We start from the raw sequence: 15,448 nt of genomic DNA on the forward strand, positions 1-15,448 counted from the left end.
TTACTTCTTCAGCTGCAGTTTTCTTTGTACAACTTTTTTTTTTTTTTAAAGAAAGTGAAGATCTGAGCTGTACCAGCATTCCCCCAATATCACACCTACACTGTGAACTTAAACTGGAGCCAGTGTTCAGAGAGGCAATTCGAAGGAGACACAAAATTAGCTGGTAAGAGGAGATTCCAGTACCACACCCGTCCAATCTACCAGAATAAAAGCTGGGTAACAGCTATATCTGCACAAGCAAGAGATAAAATCACCTGCAGAAGCTAAAAAAACATACTGGTACAAGAACACTGAAAATTGTAGTACTGTGGGCATTGAAAAATTTTGAGCAAAAAGACGACAACTTTTAATTCCCAGGAAGGTGGGGCTCTGCAAAAACCCTTTAACAAAAGCAAAATAGGGAGGAGAGAAAGAACTAATTCAAACATAGTGAGTGCACATGTTCCCTATAATATAAATGGGAGTAGACCTTAATGATTAAGGAGTTCCTTCAACATCTTAAGATCTAAAAGCTTATACCTACAATACCAGAATGATCCAAAGCTGTTGGAGAGGGCCCAAAGGAGGGACACGGAGCTGTGGAAGGGCTGAGGAGCAGCTGAGGGCACTTGGCTCGTTCAGCTGCAGCCCAGGAGACTGAGGGGAGGCTCCTCGGGGGCTGCAGCTCCTCCCCAGGGCAGGCACAGGGGCAGGGGCTGAGCTCTGCTCTGGCACAGGGACAGGAGCCCAGCAAGGGCTGCAGCTGTGCCAGGCCTTGGCATGGAGCTCAGGGCAAGGTTCTGCCCCCCGAGGCTGCTGGGCACTGCCCAGGCTGCCCAGGGAATGGTGCCAAGGCTGCCAGAGCTGCAGGAGCTCCCAGGGGTGCTCAGGGTGGGGCGGCTGTGTAGGGATAGGGGTTAAACTCAATGATCCCTGTGGGTCCCTTTTGACTCAGGATATTCCAGGATTCTATGATTCACTACTATGGCTTCCTGCATGAGTGGGCAAGGCTGGAGAGACAGGAAAAATGATCATCTAGTTAAAAATGTCTTGGCTAGAAAGAGCTGAGGAGTCAATAGTGTGAGGGAACAAGAGAAAAACAACCACTTCGGTGGCATTAAGGCACATACTCTGAACCTCTCATAAAAACATTTCAGTGACCAAAAGCTTTAACCAGCAGCTGCCCCTCAGAGCACACACCAGGCCGTGCCTGCACTTACTCAGAGAACTCCCCGCAGATCCAGGCAGCAGCATAGAGCACCTCGCAGATGCCGTTCCTCTGGGTGTTGCTGGCGATGAGGTGGGCGTTGTCCAGCAGCATGGCCATCTGCGACACCGCGAACTTGCGGATGGCCTTCACCCTGATGGCCACGTCCAGCATCTGCGCCGCGATCAGGTGCCCGTGCCTCGTGCCCTCCAGCCGGGTCAGCTCCACCAGGATGCTTATGTACCTGTGGGAAAGGGGAAGGGATGGGTGGGTGTTGTGGTGTGCTGTAATGTCCCATTTTGGCCTTCCAGGTCACTTCCCCAGGTGTGCCTATACCTCTCTCCCTTCCCCCTTGCCCCCATGCTGAGTGAGTCCTGTCAATCAGGTTTAACATTCCAGCAAGGCGTCGAGTGGTTGGTCAAGTTCAAAGGATGCCCCTATGCCCAGAGGTCATTGGCCTGTCTGGGTGTCACCTTCCCCTGAGACCCTGCCCCTCTCACCTGGTTGGTGGCCACCTGTACCTCCCCTCCCCCTGTCCCTGAGCTTAAAAAGTGATCAGACCATGCGGGGGGGATTCTGTTGGAGCAGTTGCTCACATTCAGACCTCTGTAACCATGGAATAAACCTCTGGACATTAAACCCTCCAGCAGAATCCTCTCCTTTTTCTCTTCACCATCGCCTGAAGCCATTCCTCCTGAGGTAACGGGGTTCCTAACAAGCCTGGACTTGTTCAGTGCCCAGCTGCAATCTCCAGCAAGCCAAGGTATCTCTGGGGTGACACACCGCAGTTGCTGCCTTTGGCCCAGCAGCGAGGGTCAGACTGGCCCAGGCACAATCTAACTGGAAATATTGGGAGCCTTTTTCCAATAGGTGGGCATCAGAGAACAACCCTGCAAAAGCCTAAATGGGGGATGTGGGACTCCAGGCAGCTCTCCAAAATGCAGTTTATTACATCCAAGAGGTTAGAGCAGTCCAGGGTGGTGGGCAACAGAGCCTGTGCCTACAGCTGTGAGCTCCAGCTGCAGGCAGGCCTGGAGGCCCACATCCCTCATTCAGGCTCTTACTAATGGTGCCCCACATTGGGCGCCACTTCAGAGCCTAAATGTGGGATGTGGGACTCCAGGGGCTCTTCAAAATGCAGTTTATTGTATCTAAGCTGTTACAGTAGTCCAGGGTCATGGGTAACAGAGCTGTGCCTACAGCTGTCAGCTCCAGCTGCAGGCAGGCCTGGAGACCTGCATCCCTCATTCAGGCTCTTCCTAATCGTGCCCCACATTGGGCGCCACTGTAGCAGCCTAAATGAGGGATGTGAGACTCCAGGCAGCTCCCCAAAATGCACTTTATTCCATCCAAGACGTTCCACCAGTCCAGGGTGGTGGGTGACAGAGCTGTGCCTACAGCTGTCAGCTCCAGCTGCAGGCAGGCCTGGAGACCTTTTGGTTTTGGTTACATTGCATGATATACTTTTCTTTTGGTTAAATTGCATTATAGACTTTTCTTTGCTGAGCATCTTCATACAGTAGAACCAATCTATACCTTAACTATTACCTATAGCCTATCATAACTACTTTAATTACCATATTCATGTTACTGTTCTCCTATCACTAAAAGTTAGTGCATTACAGTTTAAGCTAGAAGTTGCTTTTCAGTTTTCTTGCAGTAGAAAATTCTGAGACCTTTTTTCTACTTGCAACTTTGCTGACTTGTTTGCCTGTGCTATCTTTCTGCTTGGTAAAAACATCTTCCTGTTTGAGGTGGGTTTACCCTTTGCTGTAAGTCAGAAAAACCCCTTCTAACTAACACACCCTTTGCCTCCATGGTTATCCACTAAGGCTGGCTCTGCAATTCTTTTCTTCTATATCAAAACTTGCTTCCAACTCTATTCCTTCATCAGACTCCACATTCAAAATCTTTCTGCTAAGCACACATATCTGTGAGACTTTCTTGTCAAACTTTCATCCTTCCCAACACAACCCTGCACTGCCTTTGTGATGAGCTCCAAGCTGGCAGCACTGACCATTCAAAGTTGGTGATGTACTGGTAATTGGACTGGCTGCAGATGTCAATGATTTTGGTCAGCAGCTCATCGCGGTACGTCGTCCCTTCGGCTTTATCCACATGAATCATCAGCTTCTTCACAATCTCCATCAAGTTCTTCTTGGAGACCTGTTAAAGAGGTGGTGAAGGGTTCAACCACTTTCCTACACAGCCAAGTCCTTGCAGTTAAACAGCTGCTGGCTCTTTGCTGGACCCATATAATGTTCACAAGAAACCAGAACCATCTCTGTGGGTCCCAATCCAAAAATCAATCTGTCTCATATTTTTCAGTGTTTTTGTTAAAGAAGATCCAGCATAAGTTACAAGGTGTTTAAGAAAAGACTGGATGTGTCATTTAGTGCCATGGCCTGGCTGACAATAGGTCATAAGGTGGATTTGATGATCTCCAAGGCTTTTTCCAACCAGCTAATTCTGTGAAGACCTTGCTGTGAGAGAGCTGAGGATCAGAATTACTATCAGCAATACAGAAATCCAAGAGAAAGTGACTCTTCTACATCCAGATTATAAAGTTTAAAACATTTTTGCTTATAAAGGAAACAAATTTAAGAGTCATTAACATCCAATGGAATTGATTTCAAAATGGGTGATTTCTAACAGGGCCTGAACTGAGAAACTCCATCCAGTCTGAATCAGAATTTTTAAAGCCAGATATTTTACTTGTCCTAAGTGCCAGAAAAGATATAGAAGTTGTTATTAAAAGTCTTGCTGTGGAGTGGGCAGAGAAAGTTGCATGTTTTCCTTAAACATCACCTTCCTACAGGGTCAGTGGGGCTGCTGAGGAAATAAATGCAGGAACATACCATGCCATAGAGGAGATCTAAAGCTCTGAGTCGGATGGACTCATCTTTGTCATCCAAACATTGGAGAATGAGATCCTTGTGAGACTGGACTGACTTGGGGTGCGTTTTCAGGATTTTGGACATAGCTAACAGGCCCAGGTACTTCACTGTGAAAGACAAAATAAAACTTCTTTCCAAATATAGAAACACTGTTTTGGGCTGAGTATGAAATGTTAAAGTTAAAAATTTCCCAGTATTCTTTGCAGTCACTAAAGTAAGTCAACACTCTTGCATTTTACTATTATGCTCACTCTGCTGAAAATAGCTGGCACTGCTTTCCAAGCAACCAGTCTATAAAAAAAGAAATCCCAGAGCATGGAAAGAACTGGTTTAGATTTACAAGACCACAAACAGCAGTAACAACTGCTGTCATTTGTTTTTAAAAATATTATTATAAAGAAGTGCTCACCATCAAAAATTATTTCCACATTAAACCCCCCAGCAACTGTTTACAGCACACCAGGCACTACAACCCCTCTGAGGCTGCTGCAGCATCTCCCCAGGGCTTGGGGGCCAACAGCTCCATGAAGAAAGCACCATACTTACAGTTCTGGTCAGAATCTTCTATCAATATCCTCAACTTCTGCACACAAAGCTGGAAAAAAAGAGCACACTGTGTTTATTACAGCTCTTAATTAAAGTAAGTCTTTGTGAAGTTTACTCAATACACAAGGAAGTATCTGACCAAGACCTGAGGCCTCCAGGTGAGAGGGTTTTGTTGCATTAACAGATTTCCAAACACAAGGAACCTCTGTATGACTGTATTGATAACAGGATATGAATAAACATTTGGGAAAACTCTGAAACTCTGCATTTTGGAGTGAATTAAGTAGGAAAATTTATATAGGGAATGCTTCAATCTGCAGGATTGTACAGAGAAGAGCACTTCAGGGAGCTGCTGCTGTAACTGCTGGCAGAGGAACACAATCCCATTTTCCCTGGCCCTTGGAATCCCCCAGCAGAGCAGAACAAGCCCCAAACCCAGGGTCCCACCTGGATGCTGGCGCTGTGGTTGGGCATCCCCGAGGACAGAGAGATCAGAACTGAAACAGAAGCACAAATTCCAGTCAGAATTTCTGTGCTGGAATGACTGCAACAACACCACCCAACAGCCCTCACCCAGCTCAGGGAAAGACTGTTTGTTTGTTTGTTTATTGCTAAATTATTGTTTGTCTATTTGTCTGGACTTTTGAGGTCTGGAGGAAGAATAGAAGGTTGTGACATAAACTTGTAATGTCATATACCATAACAGTAATAATAAGAGGGCAGGAAAAAAAAGTGTAGAAAAGGTAGAAAAAGCTGCAACAGCCAGGTCAAACTGCTCTTTTTTGCTCTCACTAGGGTTTATTTCACTGACATCACATAGCAGTCAAGGCTATTAATATATCAGCAGCTACTGTACAGCTGAATTTTTAATTGTGCACTTTCCTAATGCAATGGGATGCAGCAATGGATCCTGGAGTTTAATGTGATTAGATTGGAGCTTTAACCAAGCCAGCCATTGTTGATTATTTGGGACACTTGCAAGCTCTGGCAGCACACAGCCCCACTGCAGGAAAGGTGGGCTCACCCTGGTAACTGCTGCTGGCACTGAGCAGGTGCCATGGGCACTGTCACCTCCAGAGCTGGCAGGTGCCAGGGGCTCCTCTGTTGTTTCAGGGCTCATTTGCTGGCTCTGAGTTTGACATCAGCATCCCTGAGGTGTCCTGGGTGGGTGAATTCCCCCTTACCCACAGGATGACCCCACTGGATCTCAGTGGAGGGCACTCTCACCCACAATGGAACTCCCCTCTGTGTTATTTTCCCTCCCATCACGACACCTCCTTCCCTGAAGGAATAACAGTGAGTGACAGATCTCTCTTCCCTCTCTGAACTGACCCAGCACAGCAAGTTCTGCACCATTATCCAAGGAACCCACAGGAGACAGACAGACCAACTGTAAATGTCAATAACCCAGTGCTCCACACTCTGATACTGCAGCCAAGCCTGAGCTGCAATACTGTGTTATCCCTTTTTGCCTTTGTTTTCTCTCACCCTCCCAGCTATGGAGTTCATCTCCTTTCCCCAGAAACTGAAACTGCCAATCAGTAATTCCAACTGCCTCCTCTAAGGAATTACACCCCATTTTTAAACTGCAAAGTTGCAAAATTTAAAAAAAAAAAATCTGATCCATCATCACATCAGAGAACTTGGCAAGGAGACATCACTTGTTTTAATTCTGCTGCTGGTACATTTTGTAGTTGTAGCAACACTTAGGATCTGGCATATAAATAATTTCATTGTCTGTACCTGCCTTCAGCAAACACAACACAGCTGTAGTGGCTGTGCCTCACCCACTGACAACAAAGGATTTCAGCCCCACAGTAACACAAAATCTGCCAGGAGACTTAATGTATTCTAAAATGCAGTAAGTTAAAGAATAAAGCTTTACAGATGGTGTCAGTTGATAACAAAGTTCATCACGTTTTTTTTCTAGGTTCCAAGTTTCAGTTCTCACCTGCTATTACTGTGTTCACACATTCATATAGGAGAGACATGGCTGAGGTGCTGAAACAGAAATCAGGTATATTAAATAAGGAATAAACCAGCACATTTTGAAGAGTTGTCAGCACTATCTTGGAGCTAGTTAGCACCTTGAACTTCACAAGACATTGTCAATATTCTGCTCCATATCCCTTCAAACAGATGAAATGATTCTCACTTAAAAACTGTTGGGGGGAGGAATTTTTGAACAAATGTTTAAAAGCTCAAAAAAATCTTCCTGGAAAAGCACCAAGTAAGAGCACTGTGACACAAGGAACACGGAAGGAAGTGGTTACTCAAACTCCAGTCACACAATACTGAAGCAATCTTGTCCAAGAATCAAATTAAATCCTCTGCCCAAGGTCAAAAACTCATGACAAGGCAGATGGAGAAGCTCAAGTCTCTCTCCAAGCGAGTGAGTCACGCCCCAGCAGCAGAGGACTGGGGTGCAGGAACACACTTCCCATCCCTGGAAATCATCAACCCATTCCCAGTGCCTGATTTCCCCCAAACTCCAATTCAAGGCTGCCTGTGCCAGCTGAACACAGAGCAGTTCTGAGATTGCAGAGGTCCCTACAAAGCCTGATCTGTACAAGAGGGAACCAGGAACCTGCCAGACCCCAAAGGAGCAGGCTCCAAGCACAGGGCACAGGGAAGGAGCACAGCTCCAGTGGCACAGAGATGCCCTGAGGGTCAGCTTGGGATGCTGAGAGCCAAAACCAACACTTCTGCTCCCTGGGCACTTGGTGAGACAGCTCAGGGTGCTGTGACTCATTAGGAGACACAAAATGACTGAATGGAGACCAAGCCAAAGAGGATTCAGTCCCCACAACTCAGAATTACTGATGTGGGAGCTGGGATTGTCCATCCTCCTGCTTCTTCTGGTGGGTTGTACCTATTTGTTACTGCTGACAACTCCCTGGAGATACCTGGATGCTGGTCTGTTCTGAGCCTGCCTTAAAGGAACATGAGGATGGACAGAAATCCTCTGGCTAGAGCTGCTCTCAAGGCTACACAGATTTCTGCTTAAAACCTTGCTCTGTCACTCAACAAGTCCTGCATAAGATCACACTTCCTCTTCATATCAGGGAGAATCCATGTGTTCCCCCCAAGGCATCTATTTCCTGATTTCAGTTCAGAATTAGAACCACTACACCACCACAAACCAGCAACAGACAAGGGACAAGGAAATAACTTCAACTTTATTTAATCTACATTTAGAACATATAAATTGTAAGAGCCTCTTTCAAAACCCATCTGAGCTGCCAAATGCATGAGAAAGGGCTTTAATATATTCCTTGTCATGCTGCTTTGGTGGGTAAGGCACTCCCAGAAGTCAGGAATCAAATGTGTGAGGTAAATAGGAGAGGCAAATACACAGCTGAGCCTTTTTATACATCCTTCACAGTCATCTCTGGCTTGAAATGCAGTGAAAGGAAAGCAAATTGCTCCAATTTTCATCCATCCATTGAAGGAATTCATGCTGACAGTCAGACACCCAGAGATTTTCCTTTAAGGTATTTTACCCCACTCAGGTTTTCCAGAAATAACCCTTATCTAAGAATATCTTTTGATACTTGAAACCAATACACCAAAAGTCAATAAAAAATGATAAAATGTATTATCACCCCAGCTACTGACCCACCCACCAGGCCTCCCCCAGCAGGATGTGTCACACAAACCTGTGGATGAGGTTGGTCAGGGGCTCAATCAGTTTCTTTCCCAGTCTTGGTTCTAATGGAGTAAGAGCACCAAACTATTCAATAAGAAGAAAAGTGAGTTAATAGCTGCTTTTCAACAGCTTCAAAACATTATGTAAATTGCAGCTCACTGTATTTAAACCAAGCTATATTAACATATTTTTCTCTTTGGTTACATTCAAACATTAGAAGATATTCCTGGTTTCTTTTTATTCAGATTGAATGGTAACTATGCCTCCCAGCAAGAAATCCATTTTCACACCCAAGGTAATTTAATGAGAACTTTAATCTTGTAAACAAGAAGCAGAATACTTGCCAGTTTTATAATTTTAATGAGAACCCAATTATTGGTTGACGACGTCATCAGCTTGAAGAAGAGGGGAGCAAGGGAAAGGTAATTCTTGGGATTGCGTCGAGCCAGCTCACAAATCACATTTACTGCAGCAGACTGCACACCTGGGCCAAACAGGAGGGAGAAGCACAAATCTCATCAATGCCTTCATTGTTATTGAAGTTTCTGGTGCACAACCCCCACAGCAAAAGCAGCTGAAGCTTCAGACCTGTGTGTGCAATGGTTTGGCCTCATTGCCAAGCCTGAGGCAGTAAATACAGGGATGCAAAAACTGAGAAAGGGTTTTATTTAATTCTGGCTATTTTCTAATAGAGCAGCAAGCCAGGTATCTGCTTTGGTCCAGCATGAGAAAAAACAGCACACTGCCACATCCCTGCCCTGGGCTGTGGAACACAGACAACACAATCAATAATCAGCCAGCAGAAAGTTTCCAATCACTCCTGACTTCTCTGATATGTATGTCACAGACATCTTTTGTGGAAAATCCTTTCTTTAGGATTTTTCCTTCTTCTGGGAAGCTGAGGCCCCAGAAAGAGAATGTAAACAATAGTTGTCTGCTGCTGTGGAATGTAACAGGTGCACCTGTAATTAGTCCATGTTGCTCATGTACAATTAAGAGCCAATCAAAGACAAGCTTTCTCTGAGACAGTATCAGAGAGAACTCCCTTGTTTATTGATTCCTACTCAATTCTTAGCTTAGCAGCTTCTGAACTTCTCTCTCTATTCCTTTTAGTGTAGTCATAATGTAACATATATCATAAATTAATAAATCCAGCTTTCTGATCATAGAGTCAAGATTCTCGTCTATCTCTCTCACCCTGAAAGACCTTTGCAAGCCCAATAACATATGTATTATTTAAAAATGTTTAAATAGAAAACAGAAATAATTCCTTAAGCAATCTGACTGGACACGTTCACTCCCTTCTCATTGCCCAGCCCCTTACAGGGGTTGTTGTCAGTTTGGAATGTTTTAGTCTAGACAGGCTGGGTGTCCCAGCACAGAGAAATCCTTCACTCCACAAAGTTCAACAGGCAATTTCTTCCTCTCTCTGCAGGTGAGGGATTTTGCTTTCTTTAATAACATTGTCCCTGGAAGATAAATATTCCATGGCCACAATAAAACAGTTGGGAAATGCAATTAAATTTCTCCCTGTAATTGCAGATACAAATCAAGTGAAGATCAAATACACACCACACACAGAATTCCTAAAACAAGTGTTTTAGTGCAGTGAGGGAGCACCAGCACCTCCTAAAGACTGAGCAAAAATGTGAATATGATACTGAGCAATGGCAGACTTCCTGTGCTGCTGCTGACCTGCACTGACAACAGTCCTGAGGACCCCAAAGAGCAGTCTAGACCCAAGTAAATAAAAAATATACTAAGGCATGTTAAATAATTTTAACTGCAAGTCAACAGTTGCAGCTTGCTAAAAAGGCACAAGTAGTAACAAAACCAGAACCCCAAACTCTGAAATCAACTGAAATATTTTCAATAGCCAAGTTCAACAACAAATCAGGAAAAGCTGCTTTGTCCATTAAGGTTTAACCCAATGATATACTTTCAGTAGCTGTGGGTTTGAAGAAATGGACATTTTAAAGAATGTATTTTTAATATGGCAACACCCATCAAAACTCTCCTATGCTCACCTACCCTGAGACAGAGGAGTCAGTGCCCAACAGATGATTACAGCATTTTTCATGCACTCTTTTCTCCACCAGCTCCACAAGCACATGGATCTCTACATGTGAGATCAGAAGGAATTCACTAAAATTCACTCACCGGGATCTGGATCTTCAAGTTTCTCTTTAAGGCGAGGAAATGCAGGACGGAGGGACTCAGGGTACTTCAAAAAAACTTTGTACATGATTAACACTGCCTTCTTCCTGATGTAAGGCTTTGTGTGAGACATCTGGGAAGGAAATAACTGCAGTCAGGCTCTGAGCACATCTGTGAGCTCCTGGGCTCACACTGCTGTCACCAAAGCTCTTCCTGGGAGACTCAACTGCTTTTTGAAAACTCAGCTTTGAGGCAAGAGCAAAATATTGTTGTTTATCACCAGAACTAATGAATGTATTTCAAAATGATCCTCTAGACCTAACTAAGATCTGTAAAAGCTCCCCAGAACCCCACAAGAACGAAGCAGCAGGTTTCACATTCTAAATTTATCAGTTCTAAATTTAAGATATTTACCAAATTTGAATAACTTAACATTCTGTAATTATAAAGTAAAGTTATTTCAACCTTAAGAACTCACCAATGTCATGATGTCATTTGCCAAGTCCCTGGCAAGATCTGGAGTAACAAAACAGGACAAGCCAGTCAGTGCAACTCCAGTATCATACTGGTTAGGGCTACTCAGATCCTGAAAAAAGAGAAACACGCTCAAAAATTTAAGATCACACAGAATGTCAAGAAACAACTTCCTCAGACTAATTTTATTCAATCAACATAAATGAAGCAGAGCTTCTTCTTCATGGGAATATTTATCTATCAACTACTAACACCTGCTAAACTACAGCCAGCCTGGGGTTTAATGATAGGCACAAAGAAGCATAATTAAACAAGAGATGGATGACTGCAACATAAAAGTGATCAGAGTGATCATACCTTGGTGGTGTTTTGGGAATGGAAATCGTTTTGAAACACTCAGTACTTATTACAAACATATTTAAAGTGCTAAAAAACTGGTATTAAACACTAACCCTGCTAAGTCCAATTCCAAATGTCAACTTCACTGGGAACAAGCACTCTTGGTGAGTGGAGTTCCACCTTAATCTAGCAGAGAAATGAGATTATTTTTCTCCTGAGCTGCTGGCAGCACCACAACTTCCAGTCCACAAAGACAAGACACAATTTGTGTGTGGAACACATTTATTGGTCAAGGTCTCTTGGATCTATTTGTAGTCATCCTACCCAGCCCTCCATACTCTTTCAGGTCTTCCAAAACTTAAGTCACCCATAGTAAAATTAATCTATGAGTAAGTTCAAGTACAGACTATAAATGGTGTATCAGGAAACACAAACATGAAGAAGCTGCACAGAGCATTCCCACATGGACTGCTGAATTAAGAGTCCAGATTCACATGGATACTGAAGCTGCTTCAGGAGAGCTAAACATAGTCAGGCCTTTGGGGTTCTGTGCCATTTACATCTCATTTAAAAACCTGCTGCAGGTGGTGGGAAATTAGAGTCTACTTTAAGGATAATGCAATCTACTTCTTAAGGAGCAAAAAACTGCAATTCATCCTGGCTCTAGTGTGTTTTTAGAACTGATAAATCCTTCAAATCTCAAGTTGTTGGATCAATGAAACATGAAAAGGCATGAAGAGATTTTTATCTTTTATGTAAAAACTTGAGCATAAAGTGAAAGTAGCCAGTAAGTGACTGAAATTCAGTAAAATAATGAGTCCATAATGAAGACAATAGATATTCCCATTCAGCACAGAATAGTTCAAAAGATAAAGGGAAAAGCATTAGCTGTTTAGGAAGATACTGGCTAACATCCCACTGCTCTTTTTTAAGCAAGGAAAACACATTTTGGTTCCTCAGATGGTAAAAATGTAGGCAGATCTTGTACTGGATCAGTCAAGTTTTAAAGCAGTGATACTTAAAAAATGAAAGTTAAGCACTTAAAAAAATATCTGTAACTTCAAGAATGGGAAAACAATGCTGCAAACCAATTAACTCCAAGTGATCAAACTCTATGAAAATGAATGCACATGTGGGTACATGAATACAGAACAAAACTTTCCATACTTTCCTCACCATTTTTACACCCAATTCTGCCAGAGAAGAGAAAGTCAGATGTGGAATTACAGACAAAAAGATCCCTCACAAGTAGAAGTGCTCTGGAGCCATGTCACTCCTGAGCCACTGCTCATTTTACTTCAGGAATGGGGACATTTTTCCTGCCTGTTACATTCTTATAAGCACTGCCTAGAGACCAGTAAAGTTATTTCTGTCCCCATTCTCTGTGCTGAACAAACACAGAGCTGGTTTGAGACAGCACAGGGAGGGATGTGCACAGCTCCTGAGTGTTTCATTAATCCCTCTGCTTGTGGAACAACAGGAAACTGCAAATCAGGAATTCTACTGCAACACCTCTGTATTTCTCATGGAGAAATACTCAGTGCAGATGTGAGAGTGCAAGAAGAAATGAAGAACTGAACATTTACCTTTCTGATCTGATTAGTTGTCAGCATAATGACATCAGTCCCTTCATGAAAGCACTGGGAGGCAGCCAGGTAACCAATGCGCTGGGAAAGGCAAGGAGGAAAACAAGGTTTGGTTTTAAAGTCAATTTAGACAATGTTTAGGTGGAAAACAACTGGTGGCTCTATAAGGAATATTAAAAAGGTGAATGAGTAGGTTTTACAAGCAATATTAAAAAGGTGAATGAGTAGGTGATGAAAAACCCCCCTAGAAAAGGGGGTTTACATCAAAAAAGAGAAAGTTCAGACAAGTAATGTTCTTCTGATCATTTATCTGTCTTAGGGATAATAAAAACCACCTCCACCTTCTCTATTTTGTTACACCACAGTTCAGTGACCACAAAGCTGCAGAAATAAGGTAGGATTGGCTACTACAATTATTTTGTTTGTGTTGACTCCCGAGTTTCAGGTATAAAGCCCCATTAGGGAATAATTTCTTAGGAAGCAACATTCCACCATGTTTGGTGAAAAAGGTCTGCAACAGAACATAAAACAAATCTCTCAAGAAAAATTTTAAAGCTATTAGAGAACAAAAAATGCTTGGTACTAAGAATCTCAGGTGGTTTTCACATAAAATGACCCTGGCTTTTCACAAAGGGTATCTGACAGCTTGGCCAGGACAGCTGCATTTACAGAGAGCTCACCTTGAATGTAAACTTGGAAGCACTCATAACTTCAATAATGTTGAAAGCAGCCCAACTGATGTCATAGCCCAGCATCTGTAACTGTGAGCAGAGAAGCCAAGATAAACCTCTGAAATAAAGAGACTCAAGGAAATAGGTCAAGACATGTCCCAAAATCAAAGATGCAACAGGAGTCTGAAAATGAAACTGCAGGCATCACAGGTTTATGAGCAATGTACCACTCACCACTGCACCACCCACAGTAAGTGAAAGACATCACAACTTTCCAACAGTTTGCATCAGTTCCAGGCTGTCCAAAGCAGCTGTGGCTGCCCCTGGATCCATGGCAGTGCCCAAGGTTAAGCTGGATGGGGGTTGGAGCACCCTGGGACAGTGGAAGGTGTCCCTGCCATGGCAGGAGGATGAGCTTTAAGGTCTCTTCAAATCCAAATCATTCTGTGATTCTATAATATGCACTTATATAAGCACTGGTGTGAGTGGGTTTCTTCCTGATTTTCTTTTAATAAAAACCATAACAGAGCCACAAAAAAATCTTTACCAAAATTTCTGTCTTCGCCTTGTCAACAAAGGACTGAGCAAAGAGAAACAAACCCAGTTTCAAGTGCTCATGTCACTATACCATAAGAACCAATCCAGCTGAAAACAATTTCTTTTAACTTGTTTGCTTTAAATGAGACTCATTTCCTGCCCCATCACAATTAAATCCAGTTGTACCAAACAGAGCAGGAACTGCAGCCTCTGACGTCAGAGCTGGGGCAGTGACATCCCCACAGGCTGCACTTAGAGCAGGGGAGGCAGAGCAGGCACCCAGAGGCAGGGCTGGCTCCAAATCAGCAGGAAAGAACAAAATGCAGCTGCAGCTGCAGGGGAGCCCAGCAGGCACTTACATAGGTCAGTTTGCAGACTGCGTTTGCCTTCACTGCGATGTTGTCCTGCTTCAGCTCCTGCTTGATCTCGTCGATGCACTGAGAGATGTATTTTGCCTGAGGAAAGCAAACAAAAATTTGAGCTCCTCCACCAGTTTCTCAAATTTCCAGCACATTGGTGGGGAGAAGCAGCAGAACTCCATTTGCAAATATCAATCACACACACAATTGAGTAAGCACTTAATTCTGACACAATTACTTATTAAAAAAACCACCACAATTCTGTTACAAAACCAAAAGTATGAGATGTTTCTTTGGTGGTTGTCCCTTCTGCTCTCCCTCACAATTCCACCACTCACTCCAAAGCTCTAGATTCAAAAATCTGCAAACATGAAGTTGTTCAATGGAGACTGAGTAGGCAGATGTCTGCACAAACCCAGAGTTCACCACTGCTGGAAATCACTGCCTGCAGAGGGACGTCAGAGAACACCCGCTCAGTGGTGACAAGGACAAACTGTCACACCCTGCTAACAGCCCACAAATCAAAGGGGACTGATGAAAACACCCCATTTTGGACCTGCTGCCAATGATGACACTGTGGGTGCACACCCACAACACAGGGACACAACACAAGCCTTGGAAGGGACACTGGTGCTTCCTGGATCCCCCCAGCCATGGAAACCCCCATGGAAAATCACAAACCCCCTCTCTGGTTCTCAACTTCCATGAGCCCTTTTGCCATTTACACATTTTGATAAATAACAGTTATTTCCATGAATCCCTCAGCAATTCAAAGAGCCAAATGTCACAATGTTTACATTTAAGTATTGGTGTTTCACATCTTTCCAAGCAATCACATCTGTGCTTGTGGGAAGGATGTGGCAAACATGTGATTTAAAATTATCTGTACAGATTTTACTTTATTCACAGAATTTGCTCAGCCAAAGATTCTTCCAGTTCCCAATTAATTGTTATTTTAATAATGAAAGCATCTGCTACAGGAATAATGAAAATTTAAATCAAAGAAATAATCTCTCTTTTCAAAGCCATGCATGCAGCAGGGTATTT

At 43.4% G+C, this 15,448-nt stretch overlaps 1 protein-coding gene across 1 annotated transcript in view; it reads right to left on the reverse strand.

Annotated features, from left to right (window-relative positions):
- The window catches only part of AP3D1 (adaptor related protein complex 3 subunit delta 1), a 46,369-nt gene that overhangs the window by 16,413 nt on the left and 14,508 nt on the right, over positions 1-15,448 (reverse strand). Inside the window, exons 2-14 of the mRNA XM_058040666.1 lie at positions 14,402-14,497; positions 13,515-13,595; positions 12,835-12,915; positions 10,914-11,021; positions 10,439-10,568; positions 8,623-8,762; positions 8,289-8,362; positions 6,581-6,630; positions 5,077-5,126; positions 4,630-4,678; positions 4,045-4,190; positions 3,204-3,352; positions 1,200-1,430 (exon numbers count right to left, since the gene is read on the reverse strand). Coding sequence (XP_057896649.1) covers positions 1,200-1,430; positions 3,204-3,352; positions 4,045-4,190; positions 4,630-4,678; positions 5,077-5,126; positions 6,581-6,630; positions 8,289-8,362; positions 8,623-8,762; positions 10,439-10,568; positions 10,914-11,021; positions 12,835-12,915; positions 13,515-13,595; positions 14,402-14,497 — 1,385 coding nt within the window. The remainder of the gene's footprint in view (positions 1-1,199; positions 1,431-3,203; positions 3,353-4,044; positions 4,191-4,629; positions 4,679-5,076; positions 5,127-6,580; positions 6,631-8,288; positions 8,363-8,622; positions 8,763-10,438; positions 10,569-10,913; positions 11,022-12,834; positions 12,916-13,514; positions 13,596-14,401; positions 14,498-15,448) is intronic.

The sequence above is a fragment of the Melospiza georgiana genome, chromosome 26, assembly GCF_028018845.1.
Source record: "Melospiza georgiana isolate bMelGeo1 chromosome 26, bMelGeo1.pri, whole genome shotgun sequence".
Classification (NCBI taxonomy): domain Eukaryota; kingdom Metazoa; phylum Chordata; class Aves; order Passeriformes; family Passerellidae; genus Melospiza; species Melospiza georgiana.